The sequence below is a fragment of the Protopterus annectens genome, chromosome 8.part0, assembly GCF_019279795.1.
Source record: "Protopterus annectens isolate FY-2018-M chromosome 8.part0, PAN1.0, whole genome shotgun sequence".
NCBI classification, from domain to species: Eukaryota; Metazoa; Chordata; order Ceratodontiformes; family Protopteridae; genus Protopterus; species Protopterus annectens.
The window spans coordinates 1,935,669,277-1,935,691,581 of record NC_056741.1 but is presented as its reverse complement, the minus strand read 5'-3'; the positions used below and the strand labels follow the sequence as shown (position 1 = coordinate 1,935,691,581).

At 40.9% G+C, this 22,305-nt stretch overlaps 1 protein-coding gene across 1 annotated transcript in view; it reads right to left on the bottom strand.

The window, feature by feature from the left end:
- BLVRA (biliverdin reductase A) overlaps positions 1 to 22,305 on the bottom strand; it is a 315,847-nt gene that overhangs the window by 205,287 nt on the left and 88,255 nt on the right. Inside the window, exon 2 of the mRNA XM_044081450.1 lies at positions 15,720 to 15,839. Within this exon, the coding sequence (XP_043937385.1) occupies positions 15,720 to 15,839 (120 nt within the window). The remainder of the gene's footprint in view (positions 1 to 15,719; positions 15,840 to 22,305) is intronic.

Genomic DNA, 22,305 nt, shown 5'->3' with positions numbered 1-22,305 from the left:
ATCAGGCTCCTCTTTGCCTGTTCAATCTTCATTCCGCAGACATGCTGTTTGAATGGAAATCACTCCTGTACATTGAAGGTCACGGAATTCCTGCAATGCCAGGATGACTGCTCTCATCTCCCAGATGTGTAGGTGAAGACTATCCTATGTCTGATTCCAAGTTTCTCGGGCAATCCTCCTTTCAAATGCTCCCCACCCACTCCCCAGGGAAGAGGTGTCCATGTCCATGGTGATTGTCACTTTTGCAAAAGGAAGAACTAATGGTCTTCCTGGTGAGATGGTGGATGAGGTAATCCATCATTTCAAATGAGCCTTGTTCAATTGAGTAATAATAATGGGGGGGGGGTGCAGAATGGTCTAATAGCTTGGACAACTGGACTCTGAGTAGCCATTGTACAATTTGCATGTAGAAGTGTGCATGGGGAACCATACGTCTAACTGGGCCATCAATCTGAGCACCCAAAGTACTAATAATGCTGATGAAGAAGGTGGCTTAAAAGGCCAAGGACTGAGGCTCTGAATATCTTGATTCTGTCCGTGTGTATGCAATTTGTAGTGTCCCGATAGTATCCGATAAATAGAGTGGACTGTGCGGGGTGAAGATTTGATTTTTCTTAGTTTACATTGATATCTGAGAACTGTAGCAAGTAGTCTCTAAATTTGAGCAGATATTCTTTGGTTGCAGCAGTAAGAAGCCAGTCATCCAAATATGGGAACATGTGGATTCCTCTTAGTTTCAGGTGGGTTGTGACTACTGCCATACACTTGGTGAACACCTGAGGGGCTGTGCTAACACAGAAGAGCAGGACTCTGAACTGATAATGATCGACTCTTAACTGGAAGTGTAGAAATCTCCTGGATAGCTTTACAGTCTTAATGTGGAGGTAGGCATGTTGGAAAACTGTTGAGCACACCCAGTCATTTGCTTTTAAGCAGAGTGAGACTAATTGCAATGTCACCATCCTGAAGGAGGTATTTTTGATGTGAAGATTTAGGTTGCTGCAGTCTAGAATAGGCTTGAGTTTTTTTTCTGCTTTGGTACTAAAACAAATCTTAAATAGACTCCTGACTCTGGTCTGGTGGGACTTCCTGAATGGCTTTTTTTCCCTAAAAGAGATAGAATTTCTCCTCTGGGTTTCTTCTGTTATTGGTGCAGTACATCTGGAAGTGTCTGGGTCTAGGTGATAGTGAATGGGAAAATGGTATAATATAGCCTCTGGATATTATCTCTCTCACCCAGGAGTCCTGTGTGAAGCCACTCAGGTGGCATAGAGGGCTAAAGCCCTGATTTACATCCCAGTTGACCCGGGTTCAATTAGTGACTTGGGTGAATGACGGAGTGACAGGCAAGAGATGGACATGTCTATCCAAGGTGGTAGGGTGCTCGCTGATATGCTCCCTAAGGGGAGACATAGTCCAAAGCGGGAGTTGCCCTTTGATGTAATTAATGAGCATGAGGGGCAGGGAAAGGGAGTAAGTAGGTCACAAATAAAAACTCCCAAGATGGAAGCATAGATGAGCCAAGCCCCCATGACTCTCTCAGGATCCACAACCGGACCCTGTGAAAAACAGAGCAAGTCTAGGGAAGGTTGGAGAGTAGCTGGTAGACATAGCAGGGACACTGTGTATGGGGGACCAGGCTTTTAAAAAAAGAAGCTTGTCTAATGGCCAACCACACAGGTGAGTGAAGAGATAAACAGCCCCTAAATGCCTCTAGTGGGGGACAGTTAGAAACCATTCAGGGATGCTGGTACTGTTAATGCAACAGGTTCCCTGAAATCTTTGATTCTGTGGATCACCTCAACCTCTGTACTGGCATCCATTAAAGAGGCTGCCTTTGCCACTGCTGCCCCAGTCTGAGATGCAGTCAAAGGGCTGATGCTGGAGTTTTCTGAACTATAAGGGTTTGGACCCCTTCTAATTCATACTGTAGAAATTTCGAGGGGGACTCAAATTTGAAGCCTATGGCAGACAAAGTCTTTCAATCCTGCTCACATCTCAGCAATTTCCCTTCCACTGAAGGATCAGATAAGCAAATACCATCAAAAGGGGCTTTTGTGAAAGACACTTCAAACTTTCCCACAAAAGCACAAAGGAGGAGTCAGATGTGACATCTCATCATGATGCCTGTACCCCTATGCAAGGAAAGTTTTGTAATGTTCAGTATTTTTCCCACTGTTATCCCTAACTGCTTTCTAGAAATTAGTGTGGTTTGCTTTCTCAAAGAGTCAATGCTTGTTCGACCAATCTCTTTGGAAGCAGTTCAAATCTGTGACATAATTCACCACCCTCAGGGCAAACATGCCTGAGGTGTATGCCCACTCTCCCATCCTAAACATTCCCCTGGGCTCCTTGTTATGTGCATGGACAGCAGTACATCATTGGGCAGCTCCCTGTTAGTGCCTGCTGCCATAATCAAAGTATCTGAAAGAGGTCCCTAGGACTAGTGCCACCTATCCTTAGGAAGACAAATTCCTGTTGGGAATTCTTGAATGGCTTTAGAAGAATTAGGTTCTTGCCATGCCCTCCTGCTGGGCAAATCTATCAGAAAGTCAGCAGAATAGGCACCCAGGACATAGATGGTGCAGAGCAAGAAGCTTCAAATAAAACCTTCTTGTCTTGAGAGGGTGGATCAGTAGACCCCTCTGTCTCATCAACTCCAAAATTATATCAAATGTGGCATCATCTGAAGGTAATCATCCAAGCTGGAGTTGGATGTGAGAGACTCTGTAGAGGAGTCTCTTTACCACTTCTTTCACTTCCTCTTCTGAGGAACACATGGAGAAAAGACCAACTCCAGGGAAGAATCATAATGAACCTGCATCATTGTTTGAGGCTATCAGCTCTGCTATGACCTTGGGAGGTTTGATTAACAATCTGATGAGAAGATTGCTGGGTGCTCATAGCTGTGAAGATGATATCAAGCGAGTGGGGATCACCTTCTCCATGACAATGAATGCTGACTCAAAGTCCACCAGTGCCAGAGAAGTCCAGCCGTTTGCTGCATCTATCCCCAATGAAGAAGACATAACCATCACCAAGGAAGGAGTCACTTACATCATTGACTCAGGGGGGCTTCAAGGAGGAAATCGGTACCAATACATCAAAGGCAAAAAAGTCTCCAACACCAAAAATGCCACCAAGTGAGCTAGTGGTGAAGACAGAGCTGAAGAACCAGTGTTATGCATTTAGTCCTGAGACTCAGTAATTGTCAATTACTTCAACATCACATGAACTGGATGAGACAGATCCAAAAACAACGAAAGGGTACCAGTCAGCTCTGGATGCATGGGTTTCATGTGGTATCTCAGCTACAAAGCCTCCTCCACCAAAACATGAACTGGGGAAGGAGCAAAAGAAGGAGATGAGGGGGCCCACCTGATCCAACCTAGAAATGGAAGGGATGGGATGATGCCCATTTTATTCTTCATCTTCAGGAAGACTCTCATAAACTTTGAAATGACCTGACAGACCAGAGTGAGGAGATAGAGAGAGGCCTGGAAACAAATCGAGGTAATTATGTTTTGGAAGGGTGCTTACTTACAGATGGCCTTGGACACTTGTCTCATATAAAGATTACTGGCTCCGAAGGAGGGTCATCTTTGGAGAAGGTTTGACTACTTCAGCAGTGGGGTCCAATCCAGCCTCAGTGCTTTGGAAACAGAAGATAGTCCTGAATCATTAGACTTCCTCTTCTTTGGCATTCAGTCTTTAGCTTAGTCCTTCTCCCTTTTGGGTTTGTCTGAAGAAGGGTCAGGGGGACTGATCAGCTGGGGTTTCTAGGCACAAAGTCCTTGCAGAAGGAACTGTCTGCTGACAAATGATGAGGCCCCAGGTACACTATACAGAGGTTGTAATTGTCCTATGGTTGTGTATTTTTGTGGCCATATTTTGTGCATTTTCAGAAATTCTTTTCTAAATTATTTTCTAAATCGTCCTTGTCCTTGTCCATTGCTAGAAAGAGTAAACATCACAGTAAAATAACCACATAGTTATACAATAAAGCAGTAAGACAGATTCTGCTAGAATAAGTATGACATACAGCCTTATTAAACTAACAATTTAACCACTAGATTATTAAACAAAATTAAACTCTTTTTAACTGGCAAGGGAGTCACTGGGTCTAACACCTAATGACAAAGGGAATAAAAGGTGAAAGGGAGATTAAATATCTCAAGAGGCAGAGAAAGAAACCACAGTAACAAAATCTACAGTCCTAAAGAGCTATAATATTTCCAAAATATTATTGAAATTACAAAGAAAAAATGCTTTGATAATGGAGTGCTCAGCTGTCAGCAGTGATTTTGTCTGAACACAAAGGTGGCAAACTCCTCATTCAGGCCACAGCCTTGTCATATTTCAGTAGAGATTTGAGGGAAGTCAGTACCCAGTGGGGTTAATGAGAAGATAAGATCTAAAGGGAGCTTGAGGCTTGGAGGACTAGTGTGGCTGGATCAGATCTAACAAGCAGCCCATTACATGTCTTTTAGATCAGACGGACAGGATGAATGGGACCATATCTTTTATTCATGAACTTAACCCAATTCCATATATCTTAACTTTAAAAACATTTAGAATCTGACTGGGAAAAGTTGCTGATAAATTTATCCTAGCTAAAACCTCGAAAAACAAAATAACTATAGATAGGAATAAACTTCCAAAGTCACAAAGACCTACAGCGTTCATGACTGTATTTGACAACCTAGGAGCTACTGGTTGGGGAGGGGGGGATAACCTAAACTAAACAATTAAAGGTTCAGTGCAATAATACTATTCATAGCTCCTAGACATTCATTAAGATGAATATTATCTCCCCAAAAAGGAGGGGAAAGAATAGAGAAGAGAACTATATTACTTTAAAACTGCATTACAGTTTATACATATAAATATTTTCTAATTTATTAACACTTTTTCAATAACCATTCCTTAAGAAATAAATTAACCTTTAAATGTTTTAAATGTGATACAGATGTTAACTCGGCTGGTTAGCCAATACAAAAAAAAAACCCTTTAAAGTAATATAAGTAAACTTACAAAACTTGATGTAGTGATCTAAAGCATCTAAGATAAACAACAAAAGCATGTCATAATACCATAAGTGTATGCAGTGGGTAATATGCACTTTGCCAGTCTACATGGTACAGTTTTAGTGGAAACATTCTCAGTTATAAAAAATATGCCTTTTTATATCACTCAAATTATTGAAAGTATAAGCTCTTAAAAATAATTGATCGCTATGTAATATATCTCACTCTATTGTCTTTGAAAGTTATTTTCACATGCTTTTCTAATAAACCATAAATTAAATTATTAACTCTATAGCTGTGCCTCCCTCCCTTCCAAGTACTGTAGACTGTCTACTTGTGAAAATGTTAGAACAATATGTTAATGCAATAATATAAAACTTAATTAATATATAGCATAAAAATTAAACTAATAAATTAAAAGAAAAATAATACATGCATTAGGAGTTTGTAACAAAGCATTCTATGTCATGTTTATATATCATACTTGTATATCAAAGTTTAGCTTTCATGTGGCCAACTCCATTTAAGCATCCCTATAGCATAATGACCTGAGTCTAATTAGCATCTTGGATGCTTGTTGAAATTAGTGTGGACGTGCACATCCTGGAAGGGAAGGAAATGAACTGAGGATATCCAGTGCCACAATATATCAGATGAGGGGGTGGTATTACAAAGGGATGGCCCAGGAGCTGACATTCAGCTATCAAGCCACTTTGGTGGTAGCTTTCATTATGAGTGAAAAGAAGAATGCACTTTTGTGGTCCTTAAAATGGTGTGGGTCGCTCATGCTCATCCCCCTCTGCCCAGGAGAAGGGTTAGAACTTATCAGAAATATGGTCCCACTGTTGGGATGCTAATATAGCATAAAACCACTTTCATGGCTACTTTAATAATAGCCTATCCAGTCAGGTCCCATGGACTATGCTGGAAATATCCAGTTCAGTGGAACAATTGGACTGTGTTCTGTGTCTGACTGAAGGAAGTCAGATGATCAGCAGATATGCAGACAAGAATCACCTGAAGAAGTCTAGATCTCAAACAGTCATACAGATCAGCATGAAATGTAACATCCCTTCATTACAGTAGTTGTAAATGTGTGAAGTATGTAGCATACTTACATCACTAACAACATTCGTATTCTTCGTGCATCTTCAAACAAATTGTCGACTTATATTACAACTGCTTATCACCTTCAGTGCCTGCAGTCATATTCTCAATATTGTCTTAGTTTTCTCTTTAACCTGACAAGAAATCTTAAAGAAAACTTGGAAGCCTTGGATTGCAGCTGATTAATCAGATAACTGTCTTTACAACATGGTTGTATGAGCACAGAAGAGTAGGTATGATTGAATCTTACAGAATTTTCAGTACTTTCTTATTATAGCAGTCCTGGCGACAGCGGCCTGCATGTGGTATGTTTAGTCTAGACTAGAGAGTGTGTGTGTGTGTGTGTGTGTGTGTGTGTGTGTGTGTGTGTGTGTGTGTACATATACATATATGTGAAAAGGATTCTTGTTTTCTGGACAGTTGTTGGGATTTTTCAAGGTCAGTTGTTGTTAATATTTACTGGATATGGTATGTGAAATGCCATTGCTGAGAGCCGACAGACAACTGTACCCATTTATAGTTGAGAATGTGCATAGTAGATTTATTTAATTTTTCATCCAGTCTGCTTTTATAAATCGGTGCCCTCAAGCAGGTGAGGTTTACAGAAAGTAAACTGAAGCTTTCTTTTTGGTTCTGAATTAGGAATTTACGTTTCCCTTCATCTAGTCTGCGTAAACAAATCGGTGCCCTTAATAGTTAATATTTCAAATGAGGGTGCTTTGTTGTCTTCCAACTGATCTTTAACTGTTGTTTTTCATACTTCTGATGCCCTGTCTCTTCTTCCAGCTCCAGTATTAATGTATTGTAATCTGTTTTAAAATGATTTGTGATAGTTGAACAGTGATTACTGTATTTATTTCAATCAGCAAGATTAGTACACTTAGGTTCATAGGTTCATACTAGGCTATCTGCCCTAGGGCATTTATAAGCCTAGCCAGAGTGTGTATGGCTTTCGCCACCCATTTTAAATTAATTTTGCTATGCTCTTTTTCGAGGTTAGTATACTGCGCTTCTGTCTAACAGTGACACAGAAGTGATACCCGGGGTAAACCTACGATCTCCCATCCACTCATCAAGATTCCTCTTGAAGAGAGTCAGTGAGGGACTCTGCCTAACCTGGACTGGGATTTTATTCCAGAGTGAAGGGAGCCTCTGGGTTATGAATCTGTCCCTCCAGCATGTCCTATTTATTTCAGTGCTGAGGTTTAAGTCCCTCGAGCGTAGCTCGATGGGATTTGGATTTTCTGAGGTGCAGCATGTCCATTAATTCCGGGTTGGACATGGCTTTATAAGTCAGGCACAGATCGCCTCTGAGCAGGCGGTATGCCACTGAGTAGAGCTGGAGTTTCCTTATCCGGGCAGCATACGGCATCTGTTTGAGCCCCTTGATCCTCTTGGTGAGGTACTTTTGGGGTCTTTCCAGTTGTTGCAGGTGTCTGGTAAGGTACATCCCAAAAGGGGCATTGTACTCAATTATGGGCCTGATGAGGGATGAGTAAAGAGGCACGATGACCTCCCCTGATCTAGATGTGAATCCCTTCATGATTAGGTGGGCTATATAAAATGTTTTTCTAACCACTTTGGCCATGTGGTTGTCAAATGAGAGACTGCTATCAACTTGGGTCCCCAGGTCCCCAATTACTTCTTCTGTACTTAATGGATTACCACCTATGTGGTAATTTGTGGGCACTTTGTTTTTGCCAAAGGGGATGACTATACACTTTTTGGCATTTAGCTTGAGGCCATGGCTCTGGCACCAGTTGTCTGTTTCTATGAGGCCCTTTTGGAGGATGCTTGTGTCAGCTGGAGAGTCTATTATGGTGCCCAGTTTGCAGTCATCTGCGAACTTGGTCAGCCACAGTCCTTCCATGTTGGCCTGTATCTCCGAGAAATATATACCAAACAAGAGAGGTCCCAAGACTGAGCCTTGTGGGACGCCACTTGTAACTGGTTTGGAGTCTGACATGGCTCCAGCTATTCTAACCATGTGGGTTCTGTCCTTGAGCCAGTTTGCAACCCATCTAGTGACATAGGGGTTTATATTTAAGCTGGTGAGCTTATCTATAATGCCCGAGTGGGGTATTGTATCGAAGGCTTTTGCGAGGTCCAGGTAGGCTGTGTGGACCACCTTCCCCTTGTCAATGGCCTTGGTGACTGTTTCAAAGAAATTGACCAGGTTTAAGAGGCAGGATCTGCCCTTAACAAAGCCGAACTGGGTAGGATCCAGTGTCTGTAGGTCCCCAATATCTTTATTTATAAGGCCCATGATGATCCTTTCCATAGCATTGCAGACCAAGCTAGTGAGACTTATGGGGCGATAGTTTCCAGGATCCGTTGAGGCACCACCTTTGTGGAGAGGGACCACTGTTGCTGTACGCCACTCTTTGGGTACATATCCTGTAGTAAGGCTGAGATTGAACAGTAGTTTTAGGTTTGGGTTTAGCTCTTCTTGGAGTTCATGTAGGACGCAGCCCGGGACACCGTCTGGTCCCATTGATGCTGTGTTTCTTGCTCTGGAGAGGGCAGCTCTTACCTAAGCATCTGAGATGCCAGGGGAGCAGCACTCTGCTGGGATAGATATTAGCCCTTTTGGTGGGGAGGGGGGGGGAGTTTGCGCTGAACCTGTCAGCTAGGATGTTGGCAATGTCTGTGGGTTCGGTGTATTTTTTGTCATTTTGGACTAATTCTGAGCATATCTGGGAATTCCCACCCAGGTTCCTAACATAACTAAAGAAAGCCTTGTGATTATCCTTAGTGTCCTGTGCAATTTTTCTCTCGAAGCTGGCCTTAGACGATTTTATGAGTGCCCGTAGTTTTTTGCTAATACTGATAAGAGATGCCTTCCCTTTTGGGATTTTGCTCTGTCATGTAGTAGCTTCCTCCTTCTATTGTATAGTTTGTTTATGGCTGGGGTCCACCAGACAGGACGTCTGCCTTTGGAGGATTGGGTCTTGGTTTTATTTGGGATTGCATGATCCATGCATTCCTGAAGGTGTTCATAGAATGCGTTTATAAAGGATTTTGTGGTCTGGGCAGATTATCCAGAGGGCCGGGGGCTTTGAAGGATTCCACCTCGGTTTTGAGGAGTGTGAAATTTGCTTTAGAGAAGTTTTTCACTGTGGTTTTCTGGGCATGGGGTGGGGTCGGGATGTGAATATCCAGTGAGATTAGTTTATGGTCTGATCTTACCAGTGAGGGATACACTTCTGGTCTGGAGCATAGAGTCCCCATGTTGGTGATGATCAGGTCCAGTATGTTTTCCCCTCTTGTGGGAGTGGTAACAAGTTGTTCCATAGCATTTGAGTTTATAAATTCTAGGAACCTTTGGGCTAGGGTGTTGGAGCTAGAGTAATGCTCCCAGTCTATGGTTGGGTAGTTGAAGTCACCCAATATAATGGTGTTTGGAGAGACCTTCATATTTTCCAGTGTTCTCAGGAAGGCCGAGTGGGGTTCCTGGGTTTGGGAGGGTGGTCTGCAGCAGGCTATAAACTGGAAGGCAGTTTTACCCACTGTTAGTTGTACATGGATAGTCTCTGATGCTTCGTGCTGTGCCACCAACCTGGAGGTGTGGGTATCTTTGACGAATATTGATACTCCCCCTCCTTTTGTGGTTCGGTCCAAGTTTTGGGGCCGAAAAGCATGGTATGAGGTATAACCTGGTAGTGCTGGGGTGCTCTCGAGAGCCTTGAACCAGGTTTCTGTTACTGCACAGATATCGATGTTCTCCATGCTAAGGAGAGTTTCGAGTGCATGCATCTTGAGGTTTAGACTTCTGGCGTTGAGTAGCATTACTCTTAGTTTCTTATCCCTTGTGATACCTATGGAGGTAGGTTTGTCTTTTGAGCCTTGCCTAAAAAAGGCACTATGGGGGTAGCAAGAGCCTTTGCCAATATCCGAAAGCCCAGGGGTGACAGGTGCAAGCCGTCCCTAGCGAAGCATCGTGGCTTGTCGAGCATGTCATCCCAGGCTGACAGGCATTGGATCCCCTTTGAATGATACCAATACTTAAGCCAATTGTTGAAATTGATAATCTTGTCTTCATACTGTGGCATCATTCTTGGTGAGGGTAAGATGCTACTCAAGGTCAGGGTCATACCGGCCTGGGCTACATGCCCAGAGAGCTCCTCTATGTCTCTTTTCATGTAGTCCAGGGAGGTACGTCTCAGGTCATTCACACCAGCATGGACAATGACTGAGTCGTATTTGTACTTGCCTTGGAGTGACCTGAGTGCTTGTGTTACGTGGCGGATCCTAGCACCCGATAGGCAGCTCACCGTGACCTTCTCCTTGTTCAGCCTGGTGAGCGGGACGTCAGTGTGCCTGATGATAGAGTCACCTATTACAAGTGTATCAGGTGTGTTGTTTAGCCTTAAGGGCTGTGACTGTTCGGCACACTGGCTTTATGAGCTATGTGTTGCATGTGTTTTGTTTTGGGGTAGCGGTTGCTTGGGTGTCTGCTTTGGAGGTCTTTGCTGCTTAGGCAGATTTTTATTTAGAGCCTCCAAGTATGTTTTTGTGTGTTTATGTGTTTGGTTTGCTGTCGTGGTAGGTCTATGTGAGACTGGAATTGTAGTGAGTGTGGTTTCCTTCTCCTCCTGACTGGTTACGCCAGTACTGAGTTGAGAGAGCTTAGCCTCCAGTTTGGCTATTTGGTTGCATCTCTCACATGTGTTGGAATTTGTTGGGAGGAGGAGAGGGTTGTCTGTGTACATTAGGCAGTTGTAACATTGCCTCAAGATTCCCAGGTTCACCAGCTGGACCGGAGAGGAGATTGACAACTGACCTTTGGACATGCTAGAATTGTATTGGGAATTCCTTTATAATTAAAAAAAGGGCCAATGGGGAACAAGTTACTCAAGGGGAGTTTGTGAGGGTGTAGTGCTTTTAATTTTCTTAGTGCTGACTTATATAATTGCTTTAGTGAGCAAGTGCTAGGCTTTAGCATAGGAATAGGGTGTTTATTATGAGAACTAGATCAGTTCCAAGGCTCAAACCCAAATAAGTGGCGTTGCTCGATGAAGCGCTATGCACAAAATCACGCAAAGCCGCGATACAGCGGGTTTTATACAGGCGGACTTGAAAGAGCTAGAAATTGGCCCAAAACAGCCAACAGACTACCAGATTCCTGTGCTGGGAACACTCCTCCAGGGACAGATAGCCTGCTCCAAGCTCCCCACTGCCACTGGTGAACAAAGAAGCCTCCCTCTATCCAAGAAAGGAAATGGCAACACAGGAACTTTCCAAAAGTCCAGAATACAGCAAAGCCTGTATTTAGACTACTCTAGGTCAGGAAAGATGGGAAACAAGGATAACTTTTTTTTTTCTTTTTTGCAACAAACAGCAGGAAATTGCAATAAATATGTAACACAGGCTAGCGCACTTGAGTGTGTAGCCTCAACAAGTAAATGCAACAAACAGGACAAACTTTAAAAGTGCAGGTGCAAAAACAACTTTAGACAGTTCAAGAAGCAGAAATATTTGCAGTTTAGCTAGATCGGACAGTCGCCCAGGTAGTAGCAGGAAAAAACACTTTTATCAGGTTAGCAGTCGCTCTTTTAGCCTCTCTGCTGCTAGCACCACTCTGCAGGACCACGAGGAGCTTGGCTGAGTAGTAACAAGCGCAAAAACCTCGCCAAAGCGGGTTTTATACAGGGGGATTTGAAAGAGCTAGAAATTGGTCCAAAATGGCCAATAGACTACCAGATTCTTGTGCTGGGAACACTCCTCCAGGGATAGATAGGCTGCTCTAAGTTCCCCACTGCCACTGGTGAACAAAGAAACCTCCCTCTATCCAAGAAAGGAAATGGACAACACAGGAAATTTCCAAAAGTCCAGAATAAAGCAAAGCCTGTATTTGGACTACTCTAGGTCAGGAAAGACGGGAAACAAGGATAATAATTTTTTTTTTGTTTTTCTTTTTTTCAACAAATAGCAGGAAAATGCAGTAAATATGTGACACAGGCTAGCGTACTTGAGTGTGTAGCCTCAACAGGTAAATGCAAAAAACAGGACAAACTTTAAATTACAAGCGCAAAAGTGCGCTAAAGCTGGCTTTAAAGCAGGGGGTTAGAAAGAGATAGGAAATGGCCCAAAACGGCCCATAAGCTACAGGTCACTGGGCTGGAACCACTCCTCAAGGGACAGATAGGCTGCTCAGAGCTCCCCACTCTCACTGGTGAACAAAGAAGCTTCCTCCTATCCAAATAAGGATATGGGCAACACAGGAACTATGACACAGCCCAGAGATCAGCAATACCTGAAGACTGGACTATTCTAGTTCAGTAAAGGCGGGAAACAAGGAATTTTTTTTTTTTTTTTTTTTTTTTTTTTTTTTACAAAGTAGCAGAAATTAGGTACAGAAACACAGTAAATGCTTTAATTCGGCTAGCGCACTTGAGTATGTAGCCTACCAATTAAACTAAGCAAAAACAAACTTTAAAAGTGCAAAAAAAACTCAGAAATAAAGGCAGAAATGCAATAAAACAACTTTACAGAGCTTATTTAGTAAAAGAAACAGAAAAGTCTATATATACAGAAAAGCAGCTAAAACACACAAACACTTCAGATGCAGTGCAACCTAGAGCACTTGAGTTGTAGCAATATTAAGGCTATTACAGTTATAATAAATGCTCTGAAATATACTGTATAATTCCAAAATGTTTGAGAAGCAGAGTCAGAACACAAGGAGGTTCAGGCGAAAGAAAAAAAAAAAAAGTTTTGTTTTACTTTTTGAAAGGGAAAAAGGAGGAACAGAAGGCCTTATCAAATGTTCTCTCTGTATTAGGCAGAATGAGCTAATGACACTAGACTGGAAGGAGTGTCACAGTAGGGGCGGGCAACTGCAAAGCCACCAAGTATAAGAGCAAGCCACCAACAGGGAGGGAGGGTGAGACAAAATAGCCTACAGCCAGCAAGCACTAGAGACGCAAGTTTTTTAAACAGATAAGGATTTGTAAAGATACAGAATAGACAAAGTGCTATATATATATATTAAATTTTAAAAACAGTAATCTGTAAAAATAATCAAAAAAAGCAAGACACTTATATTTTCAGCTCAGTTGCAGTCAACAACTTCTTTTCCAGTCTGCACTGTGAGTTCCTGTTGTGATTTTATTTTACTTATTCCCCTCATTAGTTGTGAATAGTACAAGCATAATACAATATACATAAAATACATAACATACTTAATCCCTGAACTGCATTGCCCAAGGCCGCTATCACTGGGACCGCTATAATAAGGAAATACCAAATTTTCTTTAGCTTTCACAAGTCTTTAACTCAGACAAGTTTCAATATATTTTCCTTTCCAGAAAACTGAAAAATTTAATGAAGCAAGTTCTGGGTTTTGATGTACTACATGGACATAAATAGAGAATGAATACGTGTATTTGACTGCATGTCAGTAGTGAAAGCAAAACATACCTGTGTGTGTGTGTGTGTGTGTGTGTGTGTGTGTGTGTGTGTGTGTGTGTGTGTGTGTGTGTGTGTGTGTGTGTGTGTGCGTGCTCGCGCGTATGTTGCTAGAGGTGGTGGGGAAATCTGTCTGCTTCTTAACAATGCAGCACATGCTCTTTTTATATGGTAAAGTGAAAAGTACTTTTTTCTTTTGCTACTCAAAGGAGGCTCAGTGTCGTTTCTCAAAGCCTTTTATATTTTTATCACCATTAAAGGAAACCAGTCACTTCATTAGATACAGTGTACAGTTGTTAGGATTGGTATGGCTCCAAAGCTAAATTTCATTGGTGGCAGGGCTTGGCAGTTCCCCTCTAGCTGCCCAACTTATCTGTATATTCTTCCCCTAAAACAAGTTTGATGAATTGCATTTTACTGAGGTGGGTATACAAAAGCTCTGGAATCTGAAAATGTTCAGAATGGTATACTTCAGCCAGCAGTCATTTATGCATCAACCACAATTAGAAAATGTATTTGTCTCGATAGACTGTTCACAGCTCTAAAGGTGCATATGAGGTTATCCCTAAGGTGTTATGGCCTTAAAAGAACGTATAGTAATTGTGAAACTGTCACTCCATCAACAATTTGTACTTGTATTAACATTTGTTTGTGCATTTATTGTAGAATTGTCTCCAACCTGATGCATGGTGCTCCATTCATTTTTGGAGATTACTGATTTTTGTTGTGTCTTTTAAAACATGATTTAGTAAAGTAGACTTAGAAAACTGAACCAAAACCCCCTATTGGCATATGCATCACAATGCTTCAGCTACAGTACACCACAGACACCTTAAAAATTTAAGCACTAGTTTTAGTCAGAATGTAATACATAATTACCAAATCTGAGTGCACTTGAAAACAGCATCCTTGAATTCTGAGATTTCCTCTTTTAAAGGATTTAAATCATTAAAGACTACATTACTCTTCTATTACAAATCACTGACATTCATGTGGCACTTTTGGATTATTTTCACTGTATACATGATAAAATCTCAAGTTCTTTGTTCCATTATAAAGTACAGCATTCTAGTTTGCCTGATAACATACTGTTGTTCAAAGTTATTTGACTGTTTATAATGCGATTAAACAGAAATATGAATGTGCATTCTGTTAATGTCATTAGATTTCAAGATCATGCAGCTACTAGGGGTGTGCAGAAGCAAGACATTTTTTTCACAAAATTTTACAAAACAGTTCAGTTTAAATTATTTATTTGCTCTTTTCACTGGCTCTGTGGTACAAAGGGATGTATCCTCAGCATCCTAGGCTTGATTAGCAGATCTGTGTTGGACAAGCTCACTAGTCACATGAGCGTGAATAAGCAAGGTAAGCTCACTCGTCCTAGGGGAGAAATGGGTGCAGGCCATACATGTGGCTGCCACTTGGGGATACTTGCCTGTCATTTCAAACAAGAGATCAGGCACTTGGTCTAAGAAACAGCTTTCTGCTTTGAAGATTCACCTGGTGGTATGCACATACGCTTGCATACACACACACACACACACACACACACACACACACACACACACACACACACACACACACACACACACACACACACATCAGTGGACCAGCACTTTATTTTCAGTTTTTGTGGGGTGAATGACAACCACTACCATGGGGAGAGTAAAAAATTAGAAGCAAAAAATTGCCTAACTCCTAACCCTGCCACATAATGGCCAGATCACTGACTACCATGAGATGTAGGCAGATGATCAGGCTAATAGGGGCAGGCTTGATGGTCAATGGATATAGGGATAAATATATAAAAAATACACTCTCTTGCATGTTTACTAATGTAAACGTGACATGCATGTACAGTAAAAGGCTTTGCGGTATCAGGCCATGTACAGTACAAGGCTCTGAGGTAATCAGGCCATGTACAGTATAAGGCGCTACGGTATCAGGCTATGTACAGTACAAGGCTCAGCGGTATCAGGCCAAGTACAGTATAAGGCTCTGAGGTATCAGGCCATGTACAGTATAAGGCTCTGAGGTATCAGGCCATGTACAGTACAAGACTCTGAGGTTTCAGGCCATGTACAGTATAAGGCTCTGAGGTATCAGGCTTTCAGTACTAGTGTTACAGCAGTATGATTTTGTTTTGCAGAAACCCTACTGTGAAATAATTACCTGACAGACTCTTCATGGGCTACATTCTCTGTACAGATAATGGCAGTATGTACTTCTTCACCCTTCAAAGCGTCCTCTAGTGTCATCTGTTTTACTTGTTGTACTTCCTTCAAATCCCTTCTATATTACCAAAGTGCAAAGAAAAAAAAACACATAAGAATACAGACATCAGTAAAACTATGTCTACAAGTAACAGTAAATAATAAATTACAGTTTTCTGTACATGTTTTTCCTCAGCAGTTTACATCAGCAACCAGCCTCATTCCACCAAATTCTGTTAAATCACATCTGACTCCTATAATGACCCAGTGAACAGTCACTGCCATTAATATGCAAGTTGGATAGAAAAGTATATTGACAAGCATTTTTTTCTGTATATATCACACACACACACACACACACACACACACACACACACACACACACACACACACACACACACACACACACACACACACACACACCACACACCAGTCCTCCTACTGCATATCATTGTGATGTGTTGGGAAACACCAGTAACATGGAAAAAAAAACGTGAACAGAAGGAGGACATGCATACTCTGTACAGAAGGCACCCTAAGGAAGAACTGAACCAGAGAACCTCTAGCTGTGAATCAACAATGCTACTACTCACTGCAGCACTGTCTCCCTCCCAAGTTGCATTACTTGATTGGAAAAAAAGAGCTTAAATAACACTTGCATTCTAGTTATCTTTACATCACAGGTTGTAGTTTTTTTTTTTTGTGTTCATATGTTGGTACTAGGCTATCGGTCCTAGGACCTATGCAAGCCTAGCCATAACAATTCCCTGGCTATTTCTTCTGACACTTTTTACTTCCCTGGACCCCTGTCTAGCAGGGCGACTGACGTGATCCCCGGGGTGAATTTCCTTTCTCCCATCCAATCATCAATGTTCCTTTTGAAGAGGGCCAAAGAGGCGCTCTGCTTGACATGTATGGGCAGTCTATTCCAGAGTCTGGGGAGTATGTGATATCAGCAGCTGGATTAGCAGGACAGAGGAGTAAGGAATCTCAGTCCACATCAATGACAGAGTTTATGACACTCATTAGGGTCACCTAAGGGCTGCATACTGAGGAAGGACAAGTGGTTTTCCAAACACAATGACAAATGTGTAGTATTGCTGTACTGTCACCTGCTTGAAGCAAGGCAGCACACCACTGGATCTTACTACAACATGATACAATGGACTGAAGTATGCAATATAGCTATGAGATATGAAACATCAGTTCTGTTTAACAGTTTTTTTCAGAGAGAAATATGAAAAAAAGTTTCTTTAAAAGACTACAAACATCTCTCAGCTGTCAGCATGGCATATGAGATAAAAGTACAGTTGTGTTAAGTTAAACTTACCATACTAGTAGATGTTTGAATTATCACTGCTGCAGTAGCCTTAGCTACATGGGTTATATCCTGAATGGAATATAAAAGCTGGCCAGCTTCTAAAGCTTAAGGGCACCTTCCATGTGCACAAACCATTAACAGCTCGAGTAGAGCTGGAGAAAATCAGCTGTTTGGCTGCCATGCTGTTCACAGTTTTCATGCCAACTGAAAGATGGAGGCTAGAACTCTGAAACACACCAATGCTAGGTAATGAAAAATCAGTGTCTTCACCATCGCAACAAAAATCATAGAAAAAAACAAGGGTATGGTGTGAGCAGCTACTTCAGCAGTGATCGTGTGAATATGTACTGTTATGGTAAGTTTATTTACACAAGTGTACTATGTTCAAAGTGTACTATGTTCATCATCCAGTCAGTGCTGCAGCAGCTTTAGCTACAGGGGTAGAATTCCACAGCTTATAATGTTTGGAAAGAGGAAGACTAAGGGTCCAGGATCTCCTGGAGAATGGTCCAAGAAAAGCTTGTTTTAGACCTGGAAAAGGAGTCTAGTTTGCAGTGGTTTATAAAAGTATGTAGAGAGGACCAAGTTGCTGAGTCTCAAATACTTCTGGAGTCCACTCCTTTCCAAAACGCAGCTGTCCTAGTAGAATGCACCTTGCTCCTGCTTGGGCTTAATTTGTTATGGTGGGAATAACAGAAGGAGATAGCATGGGACAAATACTGAAAATAGTTTGCTTTGACACAGATCGTCCTTTTTCTTACCTTCATAAGAAATCAATAACTGATTAGAATTTCTGAAGATTTTTTTTTCTGTTAAGATAATATTGGAGATGTCTGTGAACAACCAAAGCATGCAGAATCTTTTCCTCTCATTTTTAGGATCTGGAAGGAAGACAATGCGATAGCTTGTTTAAATATAAACGTGTTACCAATTTTTGTTACCACTTCAGGCATAACTTAAGGATTAGTTCTGAAAGAAACCTTATCTTTGTGGAGATGAGTTAAGGCTGACTCACCCTGATTGCAAGTCAGATATCTTCTTGCAGAAGTCACAGCAACCAGCAAAACTGTCTTCCATGTTAAGAACCTCAAATCAGGCTGATGAGCTGGTTCAAATGCAGGAAAAAATAATTTCCCCAAATTAAAGATCATAAGGATGAGCTACCTGTTTTCTAGGTGAATGTGTAAGCAGAACTCCTTTCAAAAACATTCTGACACAGGAATATATTGAAAGAGGGGGATTTGTAAGCAAACATACTGAAATAGCTGAGAGATGAACCTTGGTAAAGGAATAAGAAAGACCAGAGCATAAAAAATCATGCAAATATTATAGACTGAAAGAAATACTTGCCTTAACAGGGTCTGGGTTTTTGTTTTAGTACCAGCTAGAAAATCTTTTCCAATTACTAATATACAATTTCCTAGTAACAGGTTTCCTTGCCTCCTTTATATGTGCTATTGAGTTTAGAAATTAGGTGCCTATAAGATATTAAAACTCTATCATCCAAGCAGTTAGCTGAAGTTAGGGTGAATCCAACAAACATATCTTGTGTAAGTTGGATGAGTCTGTGAGGAAGCTTGTGGTGACTTCCCTTGGCCATTTTAAAATGAAGTGAGAACCACTGTAGTTTGGTACAGAACAGCTTCACCATAGTAATCTTTGGTGAGTCCTAACGAATCTTCAGAATGACCTTGGATATCAGTGGAAAGAGCTGAATGGCACACAGAAATATTCCTATCCCCTCAAAAATGAGAATGCTTCTGTTTTCCAGGTTTACTTGCAAGGAGTCTTGGAGTAGAAGTTTATTAGTTGTTTGCTGTGAATGGAGGCAAAATGATCTGCCTGAGATGTTTCCCACAACTAGGTCAAATCCTAAAGACCCCACAATTCAGTTTCCATTTGTGGGGATCTGTCCTGGTCCAGCTCAGTTTGTCTGTCACAATGTTTTGTTCTGATGGAATGTAAGATGCATGCAGAGTGAGACTGTACTAAACTGCTATATCCAAGGCTACCAAGGCTAATCTCCACAGAGGATAAAATCTGGAACCTCCCTGTTTATTTATGTGCCACATCACTGTGAGGTTGTCTATTATCACATGGAGGCCCTGGGGGACCACAGATGATTAAGTGAGTTTAGTCTATTTATGACTGCAAACGAAATGAACTCCAAGAAAACCACTTAAAAACACAAAACAGCAAGTGAAGTGGTAGGAAAAAGCTGGGAAATTAAGCTAAAAAAGAAGTAACGTTCCAATAACTTCAAACAAAATATTTAATAAGATAAGCGCTTACCTTATTAAATATTTTGTTTGAAGTTATTGGAACGTTACTTCTTTTTTAGCTTAATTTCCCAGCTTTTTCCTACCACTTCAGTTGTTGTTTTCTATTTATGACTGCCAACATCTCTTTAATGTTTATGTATTTTGGTCTGTCTTTATTGTTCCAAAGACCCTGCACCCTTACACTCAAAGACATAGCTCTCAAAGCAAACTCTGAGGCATCTGTTTTCACAGATTGAACTGGAGTTGGAACAGAGAGTGGGAGACCTGAATTTAGATAAATTTGGTCTCTCCACCAAAGCAATACCCTTTTTTCAAATCCCCAAACTGGAATTTGAAATGACATGGGGTGTTGATTTTGGGACCATATAGATTTCAGGTACCACTGAATCTTTCTTGTGTGCAGATTAGCTAGAGGAATCATGAGAATCATAGATACTATGAATCTTAGTATCTTAAGAAATTCCCTTGCTGAAGTCTTGGACTGAGTGGAAAAATTCAAGAAAGGTTCTAGATACAGAAGTACTTTCTCCCGTGGAAGAAAAGCTCTTTGAACTGAAGTATCTAGGAGACACCCCAGGAATACAATCATGTTGGAAGCAATCAAACAAGACTTTAGAATGTTCTCTTGGAAACCCAGTCTGCAAAAGGAGATCTCTTATCTAAGTGAGAGAATAATGATACTTTGAAAAAGACTCTGCATAGATAAGCACGTCATCTAAACAGGGAAAGATGTGAATACCTCCCAGCCTGCAATAGACTATCACTGGAGTTAGATTCTTTGTGAACATGTTTGGAGCAGTGCACAACCTACAGGGTATTGCAGAGAACTGAAAGTGTAATTTAGATACAGAAAATCTTAAAAAAAGCTTGAAATATGAGGCTACAGGAAGATGAAGATAAGCATCCTCTAAACCTACAGTTACTAAGAAAACTGAAAGGAGGAATACATGATAACAGCTTGTGAAGGGACAGAATTTTGAACTTTATGACTTTCACAAACTGATTGAGAAAAAAGATCTAGGACTGGTTTCCATAAGGCATCTTTGGTACAAGAACATTCTTGAATGGAAACCTTTCCCTGACAGAGGAAAAAGGAAAAGATTCTATTCCCCCGAGTCAGCAGATGTTGAAAGGAAGGGTGGGGGATAAGTTTATTCCAGCAGTGGTGGAGGAGGAAGATTTCCATGAAAAGGAGGGATAGACTCCTACGGCCATCTGTACCCCTCATTAATCACTCTCAGAACCCATTTTCTGTTGCCACACAGAGAAATGAACTGACAGATTTTGGATATAACTTAAAGGCTTGCCAAGGTGGAAAGGGGCATTACAATTTGTAGGTAGTCTTTCAGATTTGTTGGACTATCCTGATTTCTGGGATAGCTTCAACTTCGTTTTGCAGCCCCCTGCCATTATTTTTTGAATGTCTGCTTGTTAAAAGTTTGCTGAGTTTGTTTATTTTGATTTTTATATATATAAAAAAACAGATCATGAGTTAGGGATAAAGCCTTTACAAAACTTGGAGAAGGAAGGCTGTTAAATATGAGCCACCCCTTCAAGTTTTCCTCTCATCACACTTTTTCTGGACCTCAGCAGTGGCAGCAGCAGCAGATATTCCAAATACAACCTCCTTATCAAGGGAATAATTCAAAATTTCAACTTTAACATCCTCAGGCAAAATATGAGTGAAAATATAACCATAAAAACTTCTCATAACAGACCCAGTAGTTGCTAATTTAGGAGAGGCATCAGATGAGCCATAAACACACTTCAAAGAAAGTTTGGTTACTTGAGAAACAGAATAAATAAGAGTATTTAGAGATGATTTTCCTTCAGTAGAAGGGAAAGAGGAAATAATATTTTACAATAGACAATGGTTCTCAAACTGAAAACTGTTTTGTTACATTCAAGCAAAATTCCGTAAGTTGTGATTTACAAGGAAGTAGGATTTTTATTTGGTAAAAAAGTTTTATTGGGGATAGTGGTTCAAACAGATGGAACTTTACCTTCTAACAGGTTATGGAAAGATGGCATGCTCCCTGCAATAAGGGTGGACGCTACAGAATGCAGTCAACATCATAAACCAGAAACTAGTAAGAGAATCAACAGCCTAAAAAGTTGATGAAAGACCGTGATTGTAATGAGCAGCTTGTATGACACTGAAAAGAATAAGAAGTTTAAGAGAAGAGCTGTTGGAGGTAATTTTAGGATAAGATATGAGCAAAAGGAAATGAAAGTTAAGTACTTAGCATAATGATAGATCCATGTTGTCTTATTTTCATGTGGTTCAAATTTTATGTTTTTGAATCTGATCTAATCCAACCTCAGTACCTTCTTCCAGAGCTTTGGATCCAAGACTCTGACTCCTCCCTTACCCACAATTCAACCTCAGATTGAGTTTGCTGACCATCTCTAACCATAGAGGAAAAATATCTTGATAAGAATAAATACTCCTGTGAAGTAAAATAATAACTTATAATGTATGCCAGGTTTGGTAATGTGACCTTAAGCAGACAGGCTATTGGTCGATGCCTGCTCGAGCACCAGAAGTCTGCAGATAGCAAATTTAGAAGGGGGAAGGAGGGAGACATGTTGAACTGGACAAAAATGAGACAACACAAATTTATTGTTCTGGTTAGTACAGAACTTTCACATCTGATTTTGTCTATTTTCATCTGATTCAACATTTGGGACAGATGCCCAAGCTGCCTAAAGTGACCTGGTTGGTTTCAATGAAGGACATTCCTGAGAATGGTAGAGCCAAAGTATGTGCAAGCTCTAGACTGCAAATTCAATTTTTAATGAGATATAAATGTATGAGCCATTGACCAAGTTGCTGCTGCACAAATGTCATCAATGGGAACTCTTTTATGAATGCTGTATAGGTAGCAATTGCTGTAGTGGAATGAGCTTTTAAGTTTTGAGTGTGGAGTCAAAACTCTAGC